A 22,146-nucleotide genomic window follows, 5' to 3' on the forward strand; every position below is an offset into this window, starting at 1 on the left:
GACATAATGAATCAACCATTAAAAAATATCCTAGAACAGTAAGGGCATGTGTGTATACTGCAGGATGTGTAACTGCTGAGTTACTTTGTTAGACTTTTAGACTTTTCAAGTTGATACAATGTATCAACCATAACACTTGATCTTTTTTGTTTGTTTGTTTTTGTACTCTAAAGAGTCTCTGCTGTTATTAGCAAAATTAGAAATTTAGGAGCCAAGGATACAGCTCAGTGGCATAAGCGCCTGCCTGCCAGCCAAGCGCAAGGTCCTGAGTTCAATTCTCAGTACCAAAAAAAAAAAAGAAGAGAAAAATGGGCATTGCAGTTGGATATCGTGGCATGCACCAATTACTCAGGTGGTTGAGGCAGGAGAATCAGAAGCTCAAGGCCTCTTATTTTGAGACAGCGAGGCCCTGTCTCAAAATAAGAAATGAAAAATAAGGGGCTTTAGCTCAGCATTAAGCACTTGCCTAGCATGCATGAGGCTCTGGGTTTATTCCCCAGTACTGGAAAAAAGAGGGCAGAGCAGGTTTCATATGCAGAAAGGGGTAAATTTATTCATCAAGGGGACATAATTCCAAATGTGCTTGTACCCAAATACATCCTAGTAATACATTTATTTTGGGCAAGAGGAGTATGTAAAACATTCCAGTTGTCAAAAGTACTCCATAAAGGAATACAATATCTTGAGAAGTATTGCTGTTACTTCCTCCTTACTAACCTGTTTCCAGTTCCCCCTTTTCCCTACTTTCTCCTCTATACCTCCTGTAGGCAGCCAGCACTTTCTGGTTTATTCTACCTGTATTTTTTTTTTTTTTTGGTGCTTTAAACAATTTATTTAACAAAAATGGACTTCCATTTATTTAGCTGAAGTGACTTCCACTTTATTTTGATTCATCTTTTCCCCATGGTGATTTACAGGATCTTCAAACCAATGTAAATATTTCATAAATATTTGGCTATTTGGGTATATACCTGCCCAATATGTCAGCAATATCTTTCAGCAAGAAAAACACTGAATAGTAAAGACCCTACATAATTAACTAGGTAGAAAGAAAATCTCTAAATATTTTGTTTCTGAGGCAAAGGAACCACATACCTGTTCAATTAAGAGAAACCACCCTTACAACATAGGATGATTTTTAAATTTTTAAGTAGGGCCTAGAACACTTAATGGCCAGTTAGGTGCTGAATGGCAGAGCTTCATCCCCAGTGTACGCCATGAATTCATAGGGAAAAGGTTCCCGCAATTCAGGCTCCTTTCCATTGGTTCTCACAAAGTGTACTCTGAGTGTGGCAGGTTGGTGCTTTAAACTCCAGTGAATTTTTCTTTGGTTTGCATCTTTTTCTGATCATTTTCCTTGTCATGTTTCAGGAAGCTATTGTGACTCTTTGAGTGTTTGGGGTGTTTTGTTTTGTTTTTTTGTTTGTTTGTTTTTTGGTACCAGGGATCGAACTGATGACCTCACGCTTTCCAGGCAGGCGCTTATGCCGCTGAGCTAAACCCCCAGCCCTCTTTGAGTGTTTAATTTGCTCAATATGCACATTAATCCTCTTGGCAAGCATATTATTCTTAACTTGCTTGTTTACACCAATGCCAACAGCATGCTGGGTAACACTGTAGACTCTTCTTGTTTTGTGATCGTAAATGTTTGTGTGGCATTCCTTTTTGCACAGTACACATTCCCTTGATGGCTACAATAGCACCCTTTTTGTAGATTTGCATGTATATGGTCAAAGGAATGACCCCATGTTTTCTAAAAGGCCTAGAGAACATATACCGGGTTCTTCTCCTCTTTCTCTTTGTGTTTGTCATTTTGGCAAATTACTAGAAGATGGAGCATCCAACTGAAAAGGTCTACCTGCATTATTATATACAAAGACAGTGTATGTGCATCTCGTGTATTCCTTTACTATATAAATGATAGTATACTATACACTGTTCTGATTTGCTTTTTTTAACTTTATAGTAGATCCCTAAAATGAATTTGTAGAGATCTTTCTCATTCTTTTTTATAGCTTCTTAGTGCTCCATTGTAGATGTATCCTAACTGGCTCAACCTTTCTTCTATGTTTTTCGGTTATTACAAACAGCACTGCAGCCTGTGCATATATATTTTCGTATTGGTAGAACATATGGCTCATAGGAGTGGGTCAAAAGTGAAGTGAATATGTGATTTTCATAGCTTTTGCTTTTGTGCGTGTGTGTCATACAGGAAATTGAACCCAGTGCCTTTGCACCAAAGTACATCCTCAGCCCTTTCTCTCCCCCTTCCTTACTTTGAGAGATGTCTCAGTAAGTCTGTAAGTTGTCCAGACTGGGCTTGTATTTGCTGTTTTCTTGCTTCATCCTCCCAAGGTGCTTGGATTACAGAACTCCGTGAATATTGACCATGCCTGGCCCCACTGTGTGTGTGTGTGTGTGTGTGTGTGTGTGTGTGTGTGGTGCTGGGGATCAAACCCAGGGCCTAGGCAAAAAAGACAAGAACTCTACCACTGAGTCACATTTCCAGCTCCCCCTTTTTTACTATGCAAATTACTTTCATTTTTAAATACTCAGATTTATTTTTTCCTTTATTGTCTGTGAATTTTATTTTTTAATTTTTATTTATTTATTTTGGCTTTTTGAGATAGGGTCTCATTTTGTAGTACAGCCATTAAACTCACTATATAACCCAGGATGCCCTCAAACTCATGGGGATCCTCCTGCCTCAGCCTCTCAGGTGCTAGGATTACAGACATGCTAGGATTGCCTATGGATTTTGAGTTCATTATAAACTTTTTTTTTCTATACCCATGTATTTTTGTAGAAGAACTCACCAAGGTTCTTCTAGAATTTCTATAGTTTTTGCTTATCCATCTGTTATGTATTGTGTGAGCTATTGTCTTTGTTACTTTTGTCTCCTTCCTGAGACAAAATACTTGCTGGCCAAAATGAAGGAAGGAAAGGTTTATTTAGCTTACAATTTTTTTGGAGATTTCATTCCTTACTCAGCTGGTTCTAGGGCAGGGTGGCGTGGCTAAGGAGCTCAACCAACATGGCAGCCATAAGCAATGAGCCAAAAGGGCAAGAGGGAGGAGTATACCTCCTTCCCACCTTGGGCAGGTGCAGCATTCATGGTACCAGTCCCAGGGTTAACAAACAGAGATGCTAGACTGCCACTTTGGAAAGGCCCATCCCCCAAGAGCACATGAGGCTTTGGGGTGACATTCAAACACAAACCATAACAGTAATGGATCTAATTTTGTATTTTTTGAAGTGACAACTAGTCCCAAAGTCATTACCAAAAAAGCCCATCATTACCCCAGTGATGTGAGATACCACTTTCATTATGTACACATTTTTATACATACATTTTTATTCTGTACTGCTTCACACCAGTGGTATATTTATCTATATAATTCATGTGCTAACATACTACTTTGATTATAGAAGTGTATTATATATCTTTAGGCTATTTACTCATCAAAGTTTTTTCTTTTTTCAATGTTTTCCTGGCTTATTGCATGTTGATATTTCCATAGAAATTTTAGTGTCAACTTGTTGAACTTCATAAATTTGCATGTTGGTATTTTTATTGGAATTGAATGATTTTATAAATTAAATTATGGAGAATTTTTTAGGTGCTAGAGATTGAGCCCAGGGTCTCAAGCACTCTTGGCAAATGCGCTACACTAAGTTACACCCTCAGTGCTGAGAACTGTAGTCTTTAATGTTGAGTTGTCCTACCTAAAAGTACTAGATACCTGCTTGTATTTTTGAGGAGTGTTTTAAAATTGCCTCGTACTGATTTTATACTTTCCTTGTTAAATTATTCTTGAGTATTTAGGCTTTGTTACTATTACAAATGAAAATTTCTCTATCATGATGTCCTGTTTATTGTTTGTGTATGAAAAGTTATTTGTATGGAAATGTAGCTCAGTGGTACAGCACTTATCTAGTGTGTGGGAGGACCTGGATTTGATCCTCAGCACTACAAAGAATAAAAAAAAAAAAAAGATTACTTACTTTGCATGTTAATTTTACATCCTATTTTATTGGGTAGTTTTATCAATTTTTTTCAGCTTTCTTTTTTCAAATACACTATTATAATAACATATACAGTCATCATTTTAGTTTTTCTTTTCCTGCTCTTAAAAGATCTTTTATTTAATTCCACTGGCTAACAATGCTAAATAGTAAATAGTAGCAGGGAGTTCATATTCTTGCCTTGTTTTTGATCTTACCAGTAATGTTTCCAGTGTTTATTATAAAATAATTACATATACAAGCTTCTACAGCTCTCTGACAGTGTCACTGACCTTAGGAGTAACAGTGAGATGTAACATTATAGCAAATCATTTGAATTTATATAAGCAGTCTTCATGTATATCATGGTCATGAAGAAAATTTTATCCTTGAATTTGTCTTGTAGTGTGTGCTGTTTTTATGGAGTTTAAAGATTATTCATCCCAAAACATTATTTCTGCTTCGAGGAAATCATGAATGCAGGCATCTTACAGAATACTTCACCTTCAAACAGGAATGTAAGTATAATCATTTTTCCAGAATCTTTTTATTCTTTAACTCTGAACTAAGGTTCAGAGTTTTTTCTGTGTTTTGAAACAGGGTGTCATTCTGTTGGCCTCAGTCTCTTGGGCTCCATGGTCCTCCCATTTTAGCCTCTTGTGCAGCCAGGACTACAGGCTGGGCCACTTTGTGTGGCTAAGCTTCAGGTTTTCAAAGTGACATTTAATCTGATCCTCCCTGTTTCATTACAAGTGGTTTTGTTTTTGTTTTTGTTTTATTGGAGTTCCTTTTTGTGTGGGAATTGAACTCAATTCTTTTTGACAAGCATAATTGGTTCAAACTATTTTTGGGACATGAAACAATAGGTTCAAGAATACTTTTAAGTTTTTCCTTTTGAACAGAATTTCTTATCTTAGGTTTTTATTTATTTTCTACATGCTTAAACTGTAGTTTTAATCTGATTGTTTTATTTTTCTTCTGTGCCAAGATACTCCTGTTTCACTTTAATGCTTCATTTGACATGTAAATGCACACATTGAAATACAAATTTAAATTTTTATTCCTGTATTAAGAAAGAGCATTTGTGTATTTTGCTTGGGTGTTTTTACTGATAAGCTGACCTCTTAAAGTACCACTGTGACTTTTAGAATCAAGACTTTATAATTACAAAGTAATGTTTAAATAGATGGTATTAGTTACAATCTTGTTAACGTTTTTAAGGGCTGAAGGTGATGGCTTTTCTTCTTTCAATTTTTAATTGCTTTATACTAATGGAAATTTAAAATTTTTTTGCCCAAATCTGGAGATAAGAAAGTATAACAGTTAATGTTTGATATATCATTTGTCATTGCAAAAATATATCTTGTTTTGTTTTGTTTTGTTTTGTTGTCTTGCAAGCAGGTGGTCGTGAGTTCGATCCCTGGTACCGATAAAAATGAAAAAAAAAAAGACCAAAAAAAAAAAAAGTTTTACATGGCATAGGAGATCTTATGAGTTGAATACTTACATGTGTACTGTATTGAATTAAAAAATAAAAATAAATTGTGAAAAACTAAATCATATGAGGAGGGCCAGTGATATAGCTAAGTAACACATGCCTGGCAAGTGTGAGGTCCTGAGTTTGATTGCTGGTACCAAAAAAAAAAAAAAAAAGTCATATGGGAAAGCTAGAGTTGGGTTTTGTATTACAAAATTTTTTGTCAAAAGAGAGGAAAAGAAAGTACTCTAAACTATATAACTGCATGTATATTTAAGTGTATAAGATAGAAAATGATATCACAGAGTTTTATTGGATCAATGAACAGAACTGTTTGCAGTATCATTGATGGAATGTCCACTTTACAAGCTTTAATTTTGTGACTTGAACAATTACTTCTAAGATGACAATATGTAATCCATTAACTAGTGATTTCCTACTGTTCATTTTTTTTCTGTAAATCTGTATAACTTGTACCCTTTCCCTGCTTTTTTTTTCTTTTCTCCTTAAATAAAATTAAAAAAAAAAATTTTTTTGTGATGCTGAGCTATATCCCCAGTCCAGTATGATTTTAATGAGATCAGTACAGAATTTATTGGGCCTCAACTTTCCATTCTTGACAGTAACAATGTTATTTTCCTTCTGGTATAGGAAGACATCTTTAACAAGAGAATTTCATCTCCTCCTTGTAAAAAACAGCATGAAAGTCAGAGTGATCTTCTTTCACATGCTGTTTTTCAAGTTCTTTTAACCCAAAATAGTCAGTGTTCCATAATAACGTTTTTTAGGGTAGCATATTCTTTTTTTTTTTTTTGAGACAGGGCCTTGCTATGCAGTTTAGGCTAGTTATGAACTCACTGTGTAGCCCAGGGTGGCCTTGAATTTATGGCAATCCTTCTGCCTCTGTCTCCTGAGTGCTGGAATCATAAATGTGCACCACCACACCCAGGGTAGCATATTTTAACTTCTTCGTTCTTCATATAAATATGTGGCAAGATCTCCAAAATATATTCTTAGGTACTAAGAAGCAAGATAGAACAATAATGTAGGTATGTTACCATTTATGGAAAGAACCAGATTCTGTGAAAGGAGAATTGATGTACACATTTGCACACAGATGCCTGGAATATCTTTGGAGAGACACCCAGGAAACGGGTAACACTGCTTGACTGTAGAGAGGATAGGAAATGTGGATCCTTTTGTCATTTTTAAATTTTGGACCATATAAATATACTTCCTGGCTTTCTCTCTCTCTTTTTTTTGGAGACAGGGTCTCGCTATGCAGTTCAGGCTGGCCATGAGCTCACTTTGTAGCCCAGGCTGGTCTTGAACTTACCAGCACACCTTCTTCAGCCTTCTGAGTCTTAGGATTACAAGAGTGTGCCACCACACCTGGTTTATGACTCTTTAAAAAGTGAAATCAGTAAAAGTTAAAACAGACCTGTGATAAGTGGCTAGCCAGGTTGTGGCTTCTTGCATTAGTGCTCTCAATTTGCTTTCAAAGAATTTATTTAAAATTTTTGATGCTAAATTATTAATGCTACTTAGAACTTGTATTAGTGTGATCTAATGGCTGTGATGCATTTTTTCCTTCATTATAGAAATGTTTTATGGGATTTATCATTTTCTTGAAAATAAAACGCTTGAATAAGCTAATTTAACTTTAATGATTATATATTTGGCTATGTAAAGTCTCTTTTTAAATATTGTAACAGTGATGCAGAGGTATATTTCAGGGGCGTTAAGAACATGAACATTTTAAGTTCTAGTTTTGTCACTTAAAAGCTTGCACCTGTAAGCAAATTAGCCCATCTTCACCAGCTTTTAAATTAACACGGTAATAAACCCACCTCACTGGGTTTTCATATAAGGACTTAATAATTTTATTGAACACATAATGCCTATAATGTGCTAGACATTAACACATTTCATATATGAATTCCTTTAATCATCACAGCAACCTTGAATTGTAAATAAGTGTTATTATATGTCCATTTTACATTATGAGACAGTCAAGGCACTATGTAGAAGCTATGCCCAAAGTCCCACAGCTACTAAGTGGCAGAACTGATAATCAAAATGAGGCAGTATTGATCCTCAACCCATGTTGGGTCAAGCACTTAGCGATCCGAGAGCCACATTAAAAACCTACAACATAATTCCAGTATCAGTAGTATACAAAGATGATACATTCACCATAGAAAATTAACAAAATATGGCTAAATATGTAAAGAAAAATATAGATACTATCTTCAGTCTAACCTTTCGGAAAATTAAATGTTGGTATTCATATACATACATCCATATCCTTTTTATTTGTTTCTTTTGAGAAAGGATCTTGCCATATAGTTTTGAATGGTCTTGAATGCTCTACGTATTCTAGGCTGGTTTCAAACTCATGTTGATCCTCCTGCCTCAGCCTCCTGAGTGCTGGGGTTATAGAATCACACCTGGCTTTTATCCATATTTTTTAAAAAAGTAAAAATGGTAACATGTTGTGACCTATTTTAGTCAGATACTAACACAGCATGAGTTTCTTTTAATTTATTTTTGGTTCCCTGTTATAATTTACAGGTTGATTCAGCCTACTGTGTTTACTTCCATCTTTCTCCAGACTTGGCATATCTTTTGCAAGTTAAGGAATTCTGTTAAATCATGCAAGGATCAAGAGGCAGGTTTTCAATGCTAGATGTTGTTATGACACATTAATTAGTGATTTAGATTGTTGCCTGTATTTGAATTTAGGACCCTTAGAAAGGCATTCCTTATTGATGTTGGCAACAGAGGAAACTCTGGATCCTAAGATTTTTAGGAGAAAAAGGATTGTTTGATTTTGGCAGTAAAAAAAACCTTTACATCATACAGTAGAAAAGCATATAACCTCAACTGTGGCTCCCTGATTTATACCTCCCTTAGGGCCATCTTTAATCATTCCCACCACCTAGGTACTGCACTCTCTTGACTTTACTTCATTCCTCAAAGCTTGCCAAGGCCAGGCTCTGATACTGAAATGTCTTTTCTAAAAGCCTGGAGAGATTGCTTCTTGGCCCTTGCTTTAGATCAAGGGCAGTGTTTGTTCTTATCAGTTAATATCTGATATGCCCTCTAACCAAGGACAATATACTAAATGGACGTTTGAAACAGGAAGATGTAACAAGAGGTTGCTATGTCCACCCAATGCATTGACCTGGTATTATAGTAACTCCAGAAACAGTGCACCCCAGGGTGGGGGGTTATAAAGCCAGTGTTCAAAATTAATGAAATAAAAGCCAGGAACATGTTACCGTGGTCTCAGCACTTGGAAGGCTGAGGCAGGAGGGTCACTGTGAGTTTGAGGTCAGCCTAAGCTACATAGTGGGTTCAAGGCCAGTCTGAGACTACATAATGAGATCTTGTCCCCCCAAAAAATAAAAAAAATAATAAAATAAAATCTTGGGGCTGGAAATATAGCTAAGCAGCACAGGCACCTGCCTGACAAAGTGTGAGGTTGTGAGTTTGATTCCTGGTATAAAAAAAAAAAAGACAATTATAAAAAAAGACAGAAAAACAAACAAAAAAGAAAACAAGTGCAGAAATCATTACTGTCAGGATAATCCTATTTGCTAGGTAGAGCTCAGTTCTCCTGGACTGTAGGCCATCTAATCTGTACAGAATCTTGGAAGCAGAAGAGCTCCCAGTGCTCTAGGGCTGCCTATTAGAGTTCTGGCCTTCTTTACCAGGCATCTACTAACTTTGAAACCTAAGGTCAAGTATAATGTTTATAATGTTTTCAGTTACTATAGCAAAATACTTTAAGGTGATGGATATTTTTTTTTTTTTTGAGACAGTGTTTCACCATGTAGTGCAGGCTGGCTTTGAATTCACTATGTAGCCTATGCTGTCTTTGAACTCATAGCCATCCTCCTGTCTCAGCCTCCTAGTACTGGGATTACAGGCATGGACCATCACACCCAGCAAGGGTGGGTGTTTTATAAAGAAAAGAGGTTTGCTTGATCCATAGTTCTGGAGGTTCAAGGACATGGGGTAGGCATTATTTCTGTGCTGGTGAGGACCTCACAGTGGTTGCAGTGGACACCATCATGGTAAGAGAACATGCTAAAGAGAGATCACATCGTGAAATGAGCCAGGAAGTCAGAGACTGGGAGGGGCCAGTTTTGTTTTTTTATTGCAACCGTCTAGCAGGAACTAACTTGAATCTCAGAACTGCATTCATTCCTTCTGAGGACAGCCCCCATGGACTTCCCACTAGGCTCCACTCTACCCATGCCCATCCTGGAGCCTAGCCTTCCAACGCATGGACACTTGGGGGACACAGTCAAATGACATCCAAACCGTAGCATCCAAAAAGAGAAAACTGCTCTTTTTATTTAAACGAAAGCCTATCTTCTAGTCTCCTACTTATTATTTCATGATCTTACCTGCCTGAAGAATTGTAGAGTCCTCACCTTCTGCCCACTGAAGTATTTCTTGGTGTGTGTCCCAACTTGACAATTGCATCAAAATATAATTCATTAAGCCAAACATTTTTATTTAAAGTTGAATAAGGACATAACTTGTAGATTTTTAAAATCATGAGCAAAAAGATTGTTATTTTGTTACGACCTCTTAAATCTCCAGTTTCCAATTAAATATCTACCATTCTTTTGAGAGTGAGTTATTTGGACTCCCAGGACTACCACTGGCCAGGTGTGGCCTCTGCTTAGAAGATGTAGGTCTTGCTGTTTGGTGGTATAGTCCCTGTGGGAGCGTGGACAGCTTTTGCTTCATTTCCCCTCCGAAGTTACAGGTTGGGTACACTGAACAAGGAAACAGTATCCACGCTAAGTAGGGCGGGAACCACTCTGTTTTAAAAGGCTCATGCATGACAAGTGCCAGTATCACTTGTAAAAGCTTTATTGGAAGAGCTTCCAGGGTCCCAAAAGGACATACTGACTTATGAGTCACCACCCTGAAAGGAGCCCAAAGCTATCACCTCCTGCCAGGTAATGGAGTAATTTTTACCATAAGCAGTGTTGCCTAATGAGACATCTGACAGTCACCTTATCAGGTTTCCAGGGCAACAAAACTGGAAAGTTAATCCTAGGTCACACTTGTCTTTAGAGAGGACAGAGGTTTGTTAAACTTTTGTAACTTTTCAAAAATATCTTTACAAAGATGATTGTGTTTTCAAATTTGCCTAAAGTAAATAAATGACTCTGACATAGCCTTGTACTCTTCTGGCTTATATTCTTTTTCATATATTACAGTTTTTTCCTTTTTTTTTTTAGGTCTAATCAAATATTCAGAACGGGTGTATGAGGCATGTATGGACACGTTTGATTGTCTTCCTCTTGCTGCCCTCTTAAACCAGCAGTTTCTCTGTGTCCATGGAGGAATGTCACCTGAAATCACTTGTTTAGATGACATTAGGAAAGTAAGTAATATCTTATTATTCTCACAGATATGTTTTTAAATATTTTTTTATTGCAGCCAACTGATACATTTTTAGCTGAAATTTTAAAATGCAGATAATCAAAAATAAGAAAATAGAAATTACCTATGGTCTCCTTGTTGTAAGATTCTGCTTAAATTGATACAAATTTACCAGCAATTTTCTTGCATTTTAAAAATTAATTCTGTGCCTTTTTCAATAGAAGTGTAAAATTCTTAGGCTAAAGCTATGAAATAATTCTACCACCACCGCCTGGGGATTGAACTGAGGCTCACTTACCACTCAACCATATCTGTACCCCTTTTTGTTTTGACAGGGTCTCACTGACCCTGGTTCCTGTTTTCCTCCTCAGCCTTCTGAGTAGCTAAAGGTACGATGCGTACCATCTTGCCTGCCTTGAAACTTAAATTATGGCAAAATACAGAGGGAACAAAACTGGGATATAATCCTAGTCCTTGACGAAGTTGCTTGGTATTTGTTTTGTTTTGTTTTTTTGTTTTCCCAGTGCCAGGAATCAAACTCAAGGACCTGCACTAGCCAAGCAGGTGCTGTGCTGCTGAGCTACATCCTCAGGCCCAATTCACCGACTTTGACATTGTAAATGATAAAGTTTAATTGTTCCACTTGCCTTACATGGTCATTATTTCAAAGACTCTTTGTCTTCATTGCAAAAAGAGGACCAATCTTTGTTCTACATGATGATCTTCTTTACCTTTGTATTTTCTTAGTCTTCTTGTGTAGTTACTGAAAGTAGAGATTTGTGTGTTTGTAAAACTATTTTCTCTGGGACTGGGAATATAGCTCAGTGGCACCAAGTGCCTTTCTGGCAAGTGCAAGGTCATGAGTTTGATCCCTGGTACTTTAAAAAAAAAAAAGCAAAAAACAAAAAACTTTTTCTCTGAATTAAAGTCAGCCTCCTGCTGGGCATGGTGGCACATGTCTATAATCCCAGCACTCAAGAGGCTAAGGAAAGCACGATCGGACTTCCGGGAGAACATGGCGGACAGATAACAGCAACTACCGGAGGCTCTCTGAAAACTAGGCTCAGAAGCCAGGTATGGTGCGGACTAAAGAGACATAAGCAGGTGGAGTTATGCTCTGCTGACTCAGGAACGAACTCGGCTGAGAGAAACCAACTTGGAATGCAGTCCTGGTGCTAAAACAGGAACAGAAAAGCCTCGCTGCTGAGGCTGGACCCCACGCCATTTGGGTTTCCCGCCGCGCGGTGGCTGGCTGCCTCTACGTCGGCTCGGCAAGGAGAGAGACGCACGGAAACTCTGAGAACGGGAGTCTGTGAACGGAGTCGAAAACAGGACAGGCAGGGAGGCATGTTCTGACTTGTGGCGAGGTGAGTGAGAGAAACTGACACTCCACCACAGTTTGACTCCAGCGGACTTTCTGGGCCCGGGCAGTCCTGTGGGAGCAGGGCGCGCTGGCGACTCCAGCCACACATTCCCCTCTCGGGCGGGATTGGTGAAAAGTGTCTGGCCTGCGTGACGCTGCCGGCGGACCCCGTAGGCTGGCCCAACCCAGATCCCAGAGCCTGACGGAGGCCGGGAGGGGCGGGCCCCCGCGTAGGCTGCCTGGTGTGCAGCAGTGAGTGGAAACACCTAACCGGCGCAATTCGATCAGGCTGTGGCTGACAGAGAGAGAAGCTAGGCCTCTCATATAAGCTTGCATATATAAGGAACAGAGAATATGGGAAGAGGCAGCAACAAGAAAGGCTCCTCGGCCCCCAATTCTAAGAAACAGGCAATAACAGACACCGCACCATTACACATAAGGCGCCATATAGAGAGCCTCATAGACCAATTCAGGAATGAAGTTATCAACGACCTGAAGCTAGAAGTATGCAAAATAGTTAGAGAAATACTAAGCACCACCCAAGAAAAAACAGATGGTGGAATGGAAGAACAGAAAAAGAGGGGAGAAGTGTTTGATGGAGAAAACAGGGAAAGCATAGAATACGTGAAGCAGGTTCAAAGGGACTACCAAGAAACTAAGAAGTCTATCGAAGACTGGCATAACAGCTTGAAAGAAACTAAGGACAGACTATCTGAACTGGAGGGCAGAATTGTAATATGGGAGAATGAAATGAAAAACTTCTTAAAAATAACAAAGAAACAAACAGCAATAATACAAAGACAAGAAGATGATAAGAGGAGCCATAACTTAAGGATTAAGAACATAAAAGAAGAAGTAGGGACACAAACAAATGAACTACAAAAGCTACTCACAGAAATAATCCAGGAGAATTTTCCTAATTTAGCAAAAGGTAAAGATACTCAGATGTATGAGGCATACAGGACCCCAGCTACCTACAACCCAAACAGAGCAACACCCAGGCATATAATAATAAAAATTCCAGAAATTCAATACAAGAACAGAATATTAAAAGCTGTCAGAGACAAGAAGCAGACCACTTACAAGGGGGCACCCATCAGAATTACAGCAGATTTCTCTGCACAAACCATCAAATCACGAAGAGCTTGGGGGGAAATAATTCAAGCTTTGAAAGATAATAATCTCCAGCCAAGATTGAGATATCCTGCACAACTGTCCCTCGAAATTGATGGAAAAACAAGGTGCTTCCAGAATAAAGAGGAACTGGGGGAATTTGCAACCACCAATTCAACTCTACAGAGAGTATTGCAGGATATTCTAAAAAAAGAAAAATACAAAGAATCCAGAAATAATGGAGGCCACAACGAATGGAGCAGAGAACAAAGTGAAGAAGACAAACTGACAGCTACTGACAGAATAAGAGCTCAACAGAAATGAGGCAGAGAAGATTGGATGGTAGGAACAGCTATTTTAGAGAAAATGACATCTTAATAGGTAATACTGATTTAGTATCATCTTGTTTTGAAGTCTCATCTAGCTTTTGTCCTTCTGTCTCCAATGGTCCAAATAGGTTGTATCTTACTGGATTTTATTATGTATGATAGTATAAGCAAAAACCTTTTAAAGACAAGGAGATTATACAGAAACCATTGTTCATTTTCTGTTAGTCGATTCTAAATACTCTGTAATGCTGTCATTCTCTTGAATGGTTTTACATTGTTTTGATATACTTAATGCTACAGTATACGAAGTTGTACTCAAGGATTTCAAGGAAAGAGATAATATGGTAACTACTTTTAGGTCAGGATTATCTGGTGGTGAAACACTATTCTGCTTAAATGGTTATGTTTTGATCTGTGCTGTTTCGTTGTTATGCCCTCTTTTATCTCAATCTCCACTCCATTATTTACTTTTTTATTTTTATCCTTTTAATTAAAGGAAAAAATAGCAGGATATATTATAGTAACCCACTTTGACTTTCCATTACCTCGATTTAAAGCCCTGTATTACTCTCACCATCTGGTTTTTAACTGATGTTCCCCCATTCTGTTTTGCTGGATAGTATCAGGTTCGAAAATTTAGGCATCAGCTGTGAAGATAATGAGATTCATTATAACGCCCATTCTCATTGACTTTTATCTATTTTTGAAGACCTACAATGTCTCCAATGTTTTGGTTTTGTCGGTTTTATTCTTTACAGTTTTGTTCAATTGTATTGTAACTAACAATATAGGCAATTCTATTAGAGATAGCGGGAGGCATTATGGTAACCATTGTTGATCACCTTGTATTATGTTTTCACATTATCTATTATGTCCACCCTTTTGACTTGACCGATTCTGTTCTGTTATGTCACATTTGGTTTTACTCTCTTCCAAAAAAGTAATAAGAACCATGGGAGCAATGAAACCCAAAATGTGTAATAGTCATTGTACAAAAGAGAGGAAAAGAAAGTGCTCTGTACTATATAACTGCATGTATATTTAAGTGTATAAGATAAAAAATGATATCACAGAGTTTTATTGGATCGTTGAACAGAACTGTTTGCAGTATCATTGATGGAATGTCCACTTTACAAGCTTTAATTTTGTGACTTGAACAATTATTTCTAAGATGACAATATGTAATCCATTAACTAGTAATTTCCTACTGTTCATTTTTTTTTCTGCAAATCTGTATAACTTGTACCCTTTCTCTGCTTTTTTTTCTTTTCTCCTTAAATAAAATTTAAAAAAAAAAATTAAAAAAAAAATTAAAAGTTAAGAAACGAAAAAAATAAAAAAAAAAAAAAAAAAAAAAAAAAAAAAAAGAAAGCACGATCATTGTGAGTTCAAGGGAAGCCTTACCACAGAGTGAGATCCTGTCTCAAATAAATATAGAAAGTCAACTTTCTGAGGATAGTGGAGTAAACCTGTACACACTGGCTTTTCTCTGACTTTACTGTCTTAAATAAGCCTTTCGCTTCTATACAGTAAATCTTGGATTTAACAATTCTCAGTCAATTTTATTAATAAATAGCTCCTTTCTTATTCAGCAGAAGTTATCCTCTTGGCACTGCTCTGCTCTAGTTACTTGTATTCTTTTGGCCTTTATACTTTTACTAAAGCAGTAATGACTAAAATCGTGTTAGTAACTGATGTTGAAATGTCTCTACTGCATAGAATGGAAAAATGAAAGCCCTATATAAAATTAAACTAATATTCTTTTAAAATAACTGTCCATTGAAGTGAAATAAATAATGAACAGAACCAGTCTAAAACCTTCCTGCTCTCCTGGTGACACTGGTCCCCACAGGCAATAGAAGTTACCCTCACATGGTTTTCCTAAAATAGTATCTCTCTAGTGACCGATTTCACATTCAGATTGAATGAGCACTGCTTTAAGATTGGGGCGGGAGGATGTCCTTTCTGACCTTTCTGTCTTCTTGATGTGCTGAGCAGCAAACCCAGGCATGCAGTGCACACTGAGCCATGCCCCCATCCCAAGGAAGTGGAAATCCTTTCAATGGTATGGTTAGAGGACAGCAGTGAATGAATATTTACATGGAAAATAATAAAAATTACAAATTCAAGTTGTTTAAAGTTAGTTTTTTGGGCTTTTTTTTTTTTTGCAGGAAAACTCTTTGTGGGTTTATATCTTTTCTCCTAATACATTCCTACAGGTAGAAGAGGGTTTTTGACCTACCTGCTTCTAAGAGCCTTTTTGTTTTCCTGATTTTTGTCTTCTGGCTTTTGCATGTCTTCCAGTTAGACAGGTTTACTGAACCTCCAGCCTTTGGGCCAGTGTGTGACCTGCTTTGGTCTGATCCCTCGGAGGACTATGGCAGTGAAAAGACCTTGGAGAACTATACCCACAACACTGTCCGAGGGTGCTCTTACTTTTTCAGGTAAGTTAATCGAAGTAGAAAATTAAAAGAAGAAAATCCTTTGTGATGTGCTTTAAAACCAAATTATTTTTAAGCATTTTATATCTGAAATGTGTGGTACAGGAATTTCTGTTTAACTTTTGAATAGGAGACAAAAACATTTTGTATGTTTTATATTTTCATGGGTGTTATACCCTAAAAGTATAATATATCAAACATGATTGGACATCTTTCAGTGCTTCAACATTGCCTGACTGTAAACTATCTAGGGTATTTGTTCCTAAACATCATTTATATATTTTCATTTTAAAAAAAGATATTTTAGGGCTGGACATACAGCTTATTGGCACAAGTGCCTATCTGGCAAGTGCGAGGTCATGAGTTCGATCCCCAGTACAAAAAAAAAAAAAAAAAAAAAAAAAGATATGTTTACTCTCTTTCCAGAAATTGTGATTCAGTATGCCTGAGACAGGGCAATCCTGTTATTTTTAAAAAGCTCTCCAGCTTTTGGAACCATTTGAATAGACAAAGATATAAAAAGAACAGGACATCGTGATCTAAGCACAGGACATTTCCTGGAAGTTGGCTATTGTCCTGATTTCCACATGTGAGCTTTTATTGTGGTTTGCCCCCCAAAATATAGGAATATTTGAAATACAAATTATTTTATGTGGTAAAACATGTATATTCTCCCCTAAATATCTGTTTTATAGCTAAAATAGCACATTAATTAAATGAAACACATACTCTATGTTAGTACTTTTGTAAATGACGCTATTTGCATTCTTTCTACCAACTTTTCAAAGTGATATAAGTGGTAAAATTGTTTAATTTTACTTTTTACATTGTTAGGAATGGTAGAATGTGAAGCATAATTTCTGTAGAAGTAACCTTGGCAATGTCTGTTATATATGAACATGCCCTTGATCCAGAAAATCTGTTTTGAAGTTTGAATCCTGTGGATAGACAGTGGATGTTCAGTGTTTGCAGATTCCATATTTGTGAATTCTTCTACTCACTAAGATTTATTTGTAACCCCAAAATCAATTCAAATCTTTCACAGTCATTAATGGACATGCACTGTGATAGGAACAAAAAGATTAGTTTACCCCACACAAAGTGTTTCTGCTGGGTTAACTATGTAACACTCTGTTGTCTTGGTTCAGTCATCATACTGTAAGTACCTGTATTCTTGGTGCTACTTATATAGTGCAACGATTTCTGTGGTTTTGTGCTTTTTGTTAGTGATTTTACTGTTTTAAATGGCACTCAGGCTTAGTGCTGGAATGCTGTCCACTGTTGCGAAGCACAAGAAGTCTGCAATGTACCTTACATAGAAAATTTGACAGTTTTAGTTCAGTAATGAATTATGATGTTGGCTGTGCATTCAGCATCCATGAATCAGTAATATATTTAAGTAAAGCATCTCTAAAATACACATGGTGGCACATATCAGTAATCCCAGTTTTCTGAGAGGCTGAGGCAGGAGGATTTCAAGTTTGAACCCACCAAATTAGGCAACTTACAATGTAGCAAGATTCTATCTCAAAAAAATAAAAAAGGGAGCTAAGGATTTAGCTCAGCGCCCTAAATGCCTGCTTGGTGAATGGGAGGTCGTGAGTTCGATCTCCAGTACCAAAAAACAAAACAAAACAAAAAAAGGGCTGGGGCTATAGCTCGGTGTAATACAAGCTATGGATTCAGTCCCATTTGGAGGGGGACCCCTACTTCTGAAACAGGGTTATATATTAATTAGTCAATGTAAATATGACCAAAAGTGTATAGGATATTAACACTATATTTCTCATAGGAATAATAATTTATTCTTCATTAATTCACTTTTGAAGCAACATGACAGAACACTTGTTACTTCAACTAATGAGGATCAATTCTACCTGCAAGTTTGTGAAATATGTTTATTCCTTTGGGTTATTTATGATAAAAGGGTGATAAAAACCATAGTGTGTGATACATTCAGACATTGATCTTTTAGGCTATTTTTTCAAAATGAAAAAACAAGCTGTTTATGTACTGGTATGAAATAATCACTAATAAAAGTGAAAAATATATAGTACAGAATTGTGTGTATCATCTGCTAACATTCAAAAAAAAAGGAGAAAGGGGATAGACATATGTGATTGCTTGGAATTGGTCAGATTGGCTTTTGTTTTTGAGTACTCAAGAAATCAGGAATCCTGATGGCTTTCAGGGTAGCTGGAAGTAGAAAGGACGTATTTCAGTGTTGTCTTTTTTTTTTTTTTTTCTTGGTACCAGGGATCGAACTCATGACCTTGAGTGTTTACACTTGTATTTTTAAACTTTATGTCTTGTGAGTGTGCATCATTTATTTATGTTTAGCTTTATGGAGGTATCATTGGCTAATAAAAGGTATGTATTTAAGGTGTACAGCTAGATATTTTGATACACATATACATTGTGAAATCACCACCACAGTCAGCCTACCTAATTAACGTATCCATCACCTCACATAGTTGCCTTTTTTGTATGTGGTGAGAACACTTAGACTCTACCCCTTTACAAAGTTTAGGTATCCTTAATGGTAGTCACCGTGCTAAGTATGTACTCTACCGCTGAACTGTACCTCCACCCTATTTTGAACTCTTTGACTAACATCTTTCCATTTCCCCAACTCCTAATGCTCTGTAAGCCATCATTCTACTCCTTCAACAAATTTAGATTCTACAAGATCATATGCAGTGAACATCTTCCAGATTTATCCATGTTATTACAAATTCTTAGAACATTTTCCTTCTTCTAAGTGTGAATTTTATACATACACATACACAATCGCATTCACATACACATGCACTATTTAGGTTGTTTCCATATTCTAGGCTATTATGAAAGGTGTTTTGATGAACATGGGAAGAAAGATACTTACTCAAATACTGATTTTATTTTCTTTGGAAGTATACCCAGAAGTCAGATGGTTGAATCATGTGGTCTGTTTATAATTTTTTAAGGAATTTCCAATTTTCCACAGTGGCTGTACTAATTTATATCTCCACCAGTGTTGTACCAAGGGTTTCATTTTCTAAAGTATCCTTGCCAGTACTTTTTGTCTTTAGGTAATAGCATTCTGACAGGTATTTGGAACTATGTCGTCATGATTTTGATTTGTATTTCCTTGATGATTAGTGATGTTGGGTAGTCTTTCATATACCTTGTTAGCCATATGTATGTTTTTGTTCAAATGTCTGTTAAGTCCTTGACCCATTTTTTTTTCCATCAAGTTATTTGTGGAATTTTCTCTGACTTACTCTATTCTGTCTGATTTAAGTATAGCCACTTCTGATTTATTTTGATTGCTATTACCATGAAATATCTTTCTCCATCCCTTTGCTTTTTTTTTCTTTTTTGTTGGTACTGGGGATTGAACTCACGACCGCCTGCTTGCAAGACAGGTGCTTATGCCGCTGAGCTAAATCCCCAGGCCCTATCCCTTTGCTTTTTGGCTTATGTATATCCTTGAATGTAAATGATTCTCTTATAGACAGCGTGTAGTTGGATCTTGGCTATTTTATCCAGTCACTTTATGTTTCTAAGGAGATAAATTGATTAGGGACAGGGAAAGTTGTCATTTGGTATTGTTTTCTGTCTTCTTTTATAGTTCTTCTGTTCATTTCATGTCTGTGTGATTTGATGATTTTTTTGTACTAATGTGCTTTGGTTTTTAGCTTTGTGTATCTATGCTGAACTTTTCTGGTTTTTTTTTTTTTAACTTTGGGATTCACATCAAACATTGTATAGTTATTGTAGTTACCTTTAGCTGAGAATTTAACTTTAGTCACATACAGGACACTATTTTATGTTTTCGTGTTCAGCCCCCTTTCATTTTAACCTAAAGTTTCTTTAAGAAGATTTTATGCTTGGCTGGGGATTTAGCTCAGCGGCATAAGCACCTGCCTTGCAAGCAGGCGGTCAAGAGTTCGATCCCTGGTACCAATAAAAACTTAAAAAAAAAAAAAAAAAGGAGGAAAGAAGATTTTATGCTAATAAACTCTCCCATATTTGTGGTACCAAAGGTACCTGGGACCATTGTACAGAGCTACAATCCCAACTTACTCTCCTTCCTGCATTGCTCTGTTCTCCTCTCCCCCTCCCCCTCCTCCTCCCTCTTTTTTAATTTTTGAAATAAGTTCTCCATAAATTGCTAAGTTTCCCAGGCTGGGCTCTAATTTGTAATTCTCCTGCTTCAGCCTTCAAGAGTCATGGTATTACAGACATGCACCGCTGCACCCAACTCTGACTTCACTGTCAAATGACATCTTGCTGGGTAAAATCCTTTCAGATTTTGGTTGACGCAGTGGTCTTTCTTTTCCCTTCTCTTCCCTCCCCTTCCCTCCTTCTCCTTTCCCTTCTCTCTTTCCTTCTTTCCTTTTCCCTCCCTCCCTCTCTCTTCTTTCTTAATTTTAATAGATCATCCCCTTCTCTCCTGGCCTGCAAAGTTTCTGCTCAGAAGTCCACTGATAGTCTTATGAAAGCTCCTTTTCATAAAGTGCCTAATTTCTCTTTCTACTTTCAAAACTGTCTGTGGCTTTAACTTTTAACAGTTTATAATGCGTCTCAGTTTAGACCATTTTAATTTGTTTGAGCCATGTGGGCTTTATGAATTGAGATGTCTGTTTCTCTCCCTAGATTTGCAAGATTCTTAGCTCTTTTTTTTAAATGAGATTTCTGCTCCTTTTATTCTTTTTCTTGAACTCCTATGCATATATTATTTGACTACTGCTGTTGCATAAGTCTCTTATACTTTTTATACTCTTTTTTTGTTTTGTTTTTTGGTACCAGGGATCAAACTCAACCATGCGCTTGTAAGGCAGGCGCTTATGGCCACTGAGCTAAATTCCTGGCCCATTTTTTATACTCGTATCCTTTCCTTTTTTTTTTTTTTTTTTTTTTCTATTTGGATAATTTCAAGTGAGTTGTCTTTGAGTACAATAATTCTTTTCCTGGGCACAGCTGAATCTGCTGCTGGAACTTTTTATTGGATTTTTTTTTTTTAAGTTCAGTCATTGTATTCTTCATTTCTAGGGTTTCTGTTTGGATTTTAGGGTTTCTTTTCTTTCCTTTGTTTCTTTTCCCTTGGGGTTAGGGATTGACCCAAGGCCTTGCGCATACTAAACACAAACTCTACTATTGAATTAAATACCTATCCCTATTTCTGTTGCTTTACTGCACATCTCAGTTTGTTCCTGTGTTGTTTTCCTGATTTCATTTAGTTGTCTAGTTGTACTCTTGTGGCTCCTAGAGTTTCTTTGAAATAGTAGATTCTTTGTCATGCATTCTGTGAATCTTCATTTCCTTAGGGTCAGTTATTGGAGCTTTATTAGTTTTCTTTGGTGATACTTCATAATCTATGTAGATGTGCACATGTATCTGTGGACTGGAAGAAGCAAACACCTCTCTCAATCTGTACAGATTTGTTTTGTCAGGTAAACACCTGCTGGGAAGCAGACTTTTGGGGCTACTCTGGGATCATGGCTGAGTGGGGCTGCAGGTGGGTCACAGGGCTACCACAGGGTCCACAGTTGGTGGTCTGCATGCCCTTTATAGCATGGACAGGTATGCTGTGTGTCATCTCATATGCCTGGGTAGACACAAATGCCTCTGAAACTCAATAGAATGAGTCTTGAACAAGGTCACAGGGTCTGTTTAGGTCTGCCTTAGGGTCCCATCAGCAGTCCTGGAGCATGGACAGGTGTGGCTCCTTCCAGGACAGAGAACACAGGACTGGGACTACCTCTTGGCCACAGCAGAGTGAGGCTAGAGCTTGGCCATAGGCCCGCTCTGGCAGTACCATTGGATTTGGCTGCCAGTCTATTACCAGTATCGGTAGTAGTCATGGCTTGTCCCAGGTGCCTAAGCAGATGGGGCTGCTACAAGACTGCAGACAAGTGACGCTATAGGCAAGTCTTTATAGGGCCAGGCTGCCTCTGGGTGTACGTGGGTTTAGGGCTGAGGGGCTTCCTTTTTACTGTGGCTCTCCTTTGGTTGGGCTAC

At 37.4% G+C, this 22,146-nt stretch overlaps 1 protein-coding gene and 1 non-coding gene across 11 annotated transcripts in view; both read left to right on the forward strand.

The window, feature by feature from the left end:
* Positions 1 to 22,146, forward strand: part of Ppp3cc (protein phosphatase 3 catalytic subunit gamma) — an 83,906-nt gene that overhangs the window by 40,739 nt on the left and 21,021 nt on the right. For all 10 annotated transcript variants that reach the window (XM_063234868.1, XM_063234870.1, XM_023561625.2 and 7 more), the window contains 3 exons: positions 4,412 to 4,523; positions 10,750 to 10,895; positions 16,004 to 16,143. In XM_063234868.1, the coding sequence (XP_063090938.1) occupies positions 4,412 to 4,523; positions 10,750 to 10,895; positions 16,004 to 16,143 (398 nt within the window). The remainder of the gene's footprint in view (positions 1 to 4,411; positions 4,524 to 10,749; positions 10,896 to 16,003; positions 16,144 to 22,146) is intronic.
* Positions 8,518 to 8,706, forward strand: LOC111754534 (U2 spliceosomal RNA). The gene has a single exon (XR_002789212.1). It is a non-coding gene; the product is annotated as a U2 spliceosomal RNA (small nuclear RNA).

The sequence above is a fragment of the Cavia porcellus genome, unplaced genomic scaffold, assembly GCF_034190915.1.
Source record: "Cavia porcellus strain 051 isolate PalLab524CR breed Dunkin Hartley unplaced genomic scaffold, mCavPor4.1 scaffold_24, whole genome shotgun sequence".
NCBI classification, from domain to species: domain Eukaryota; kingdom Metazoa; phylum Chordata; class Mammalia; order Rodentia; family Caviidae; genus Cavia; species Cavia porcellus.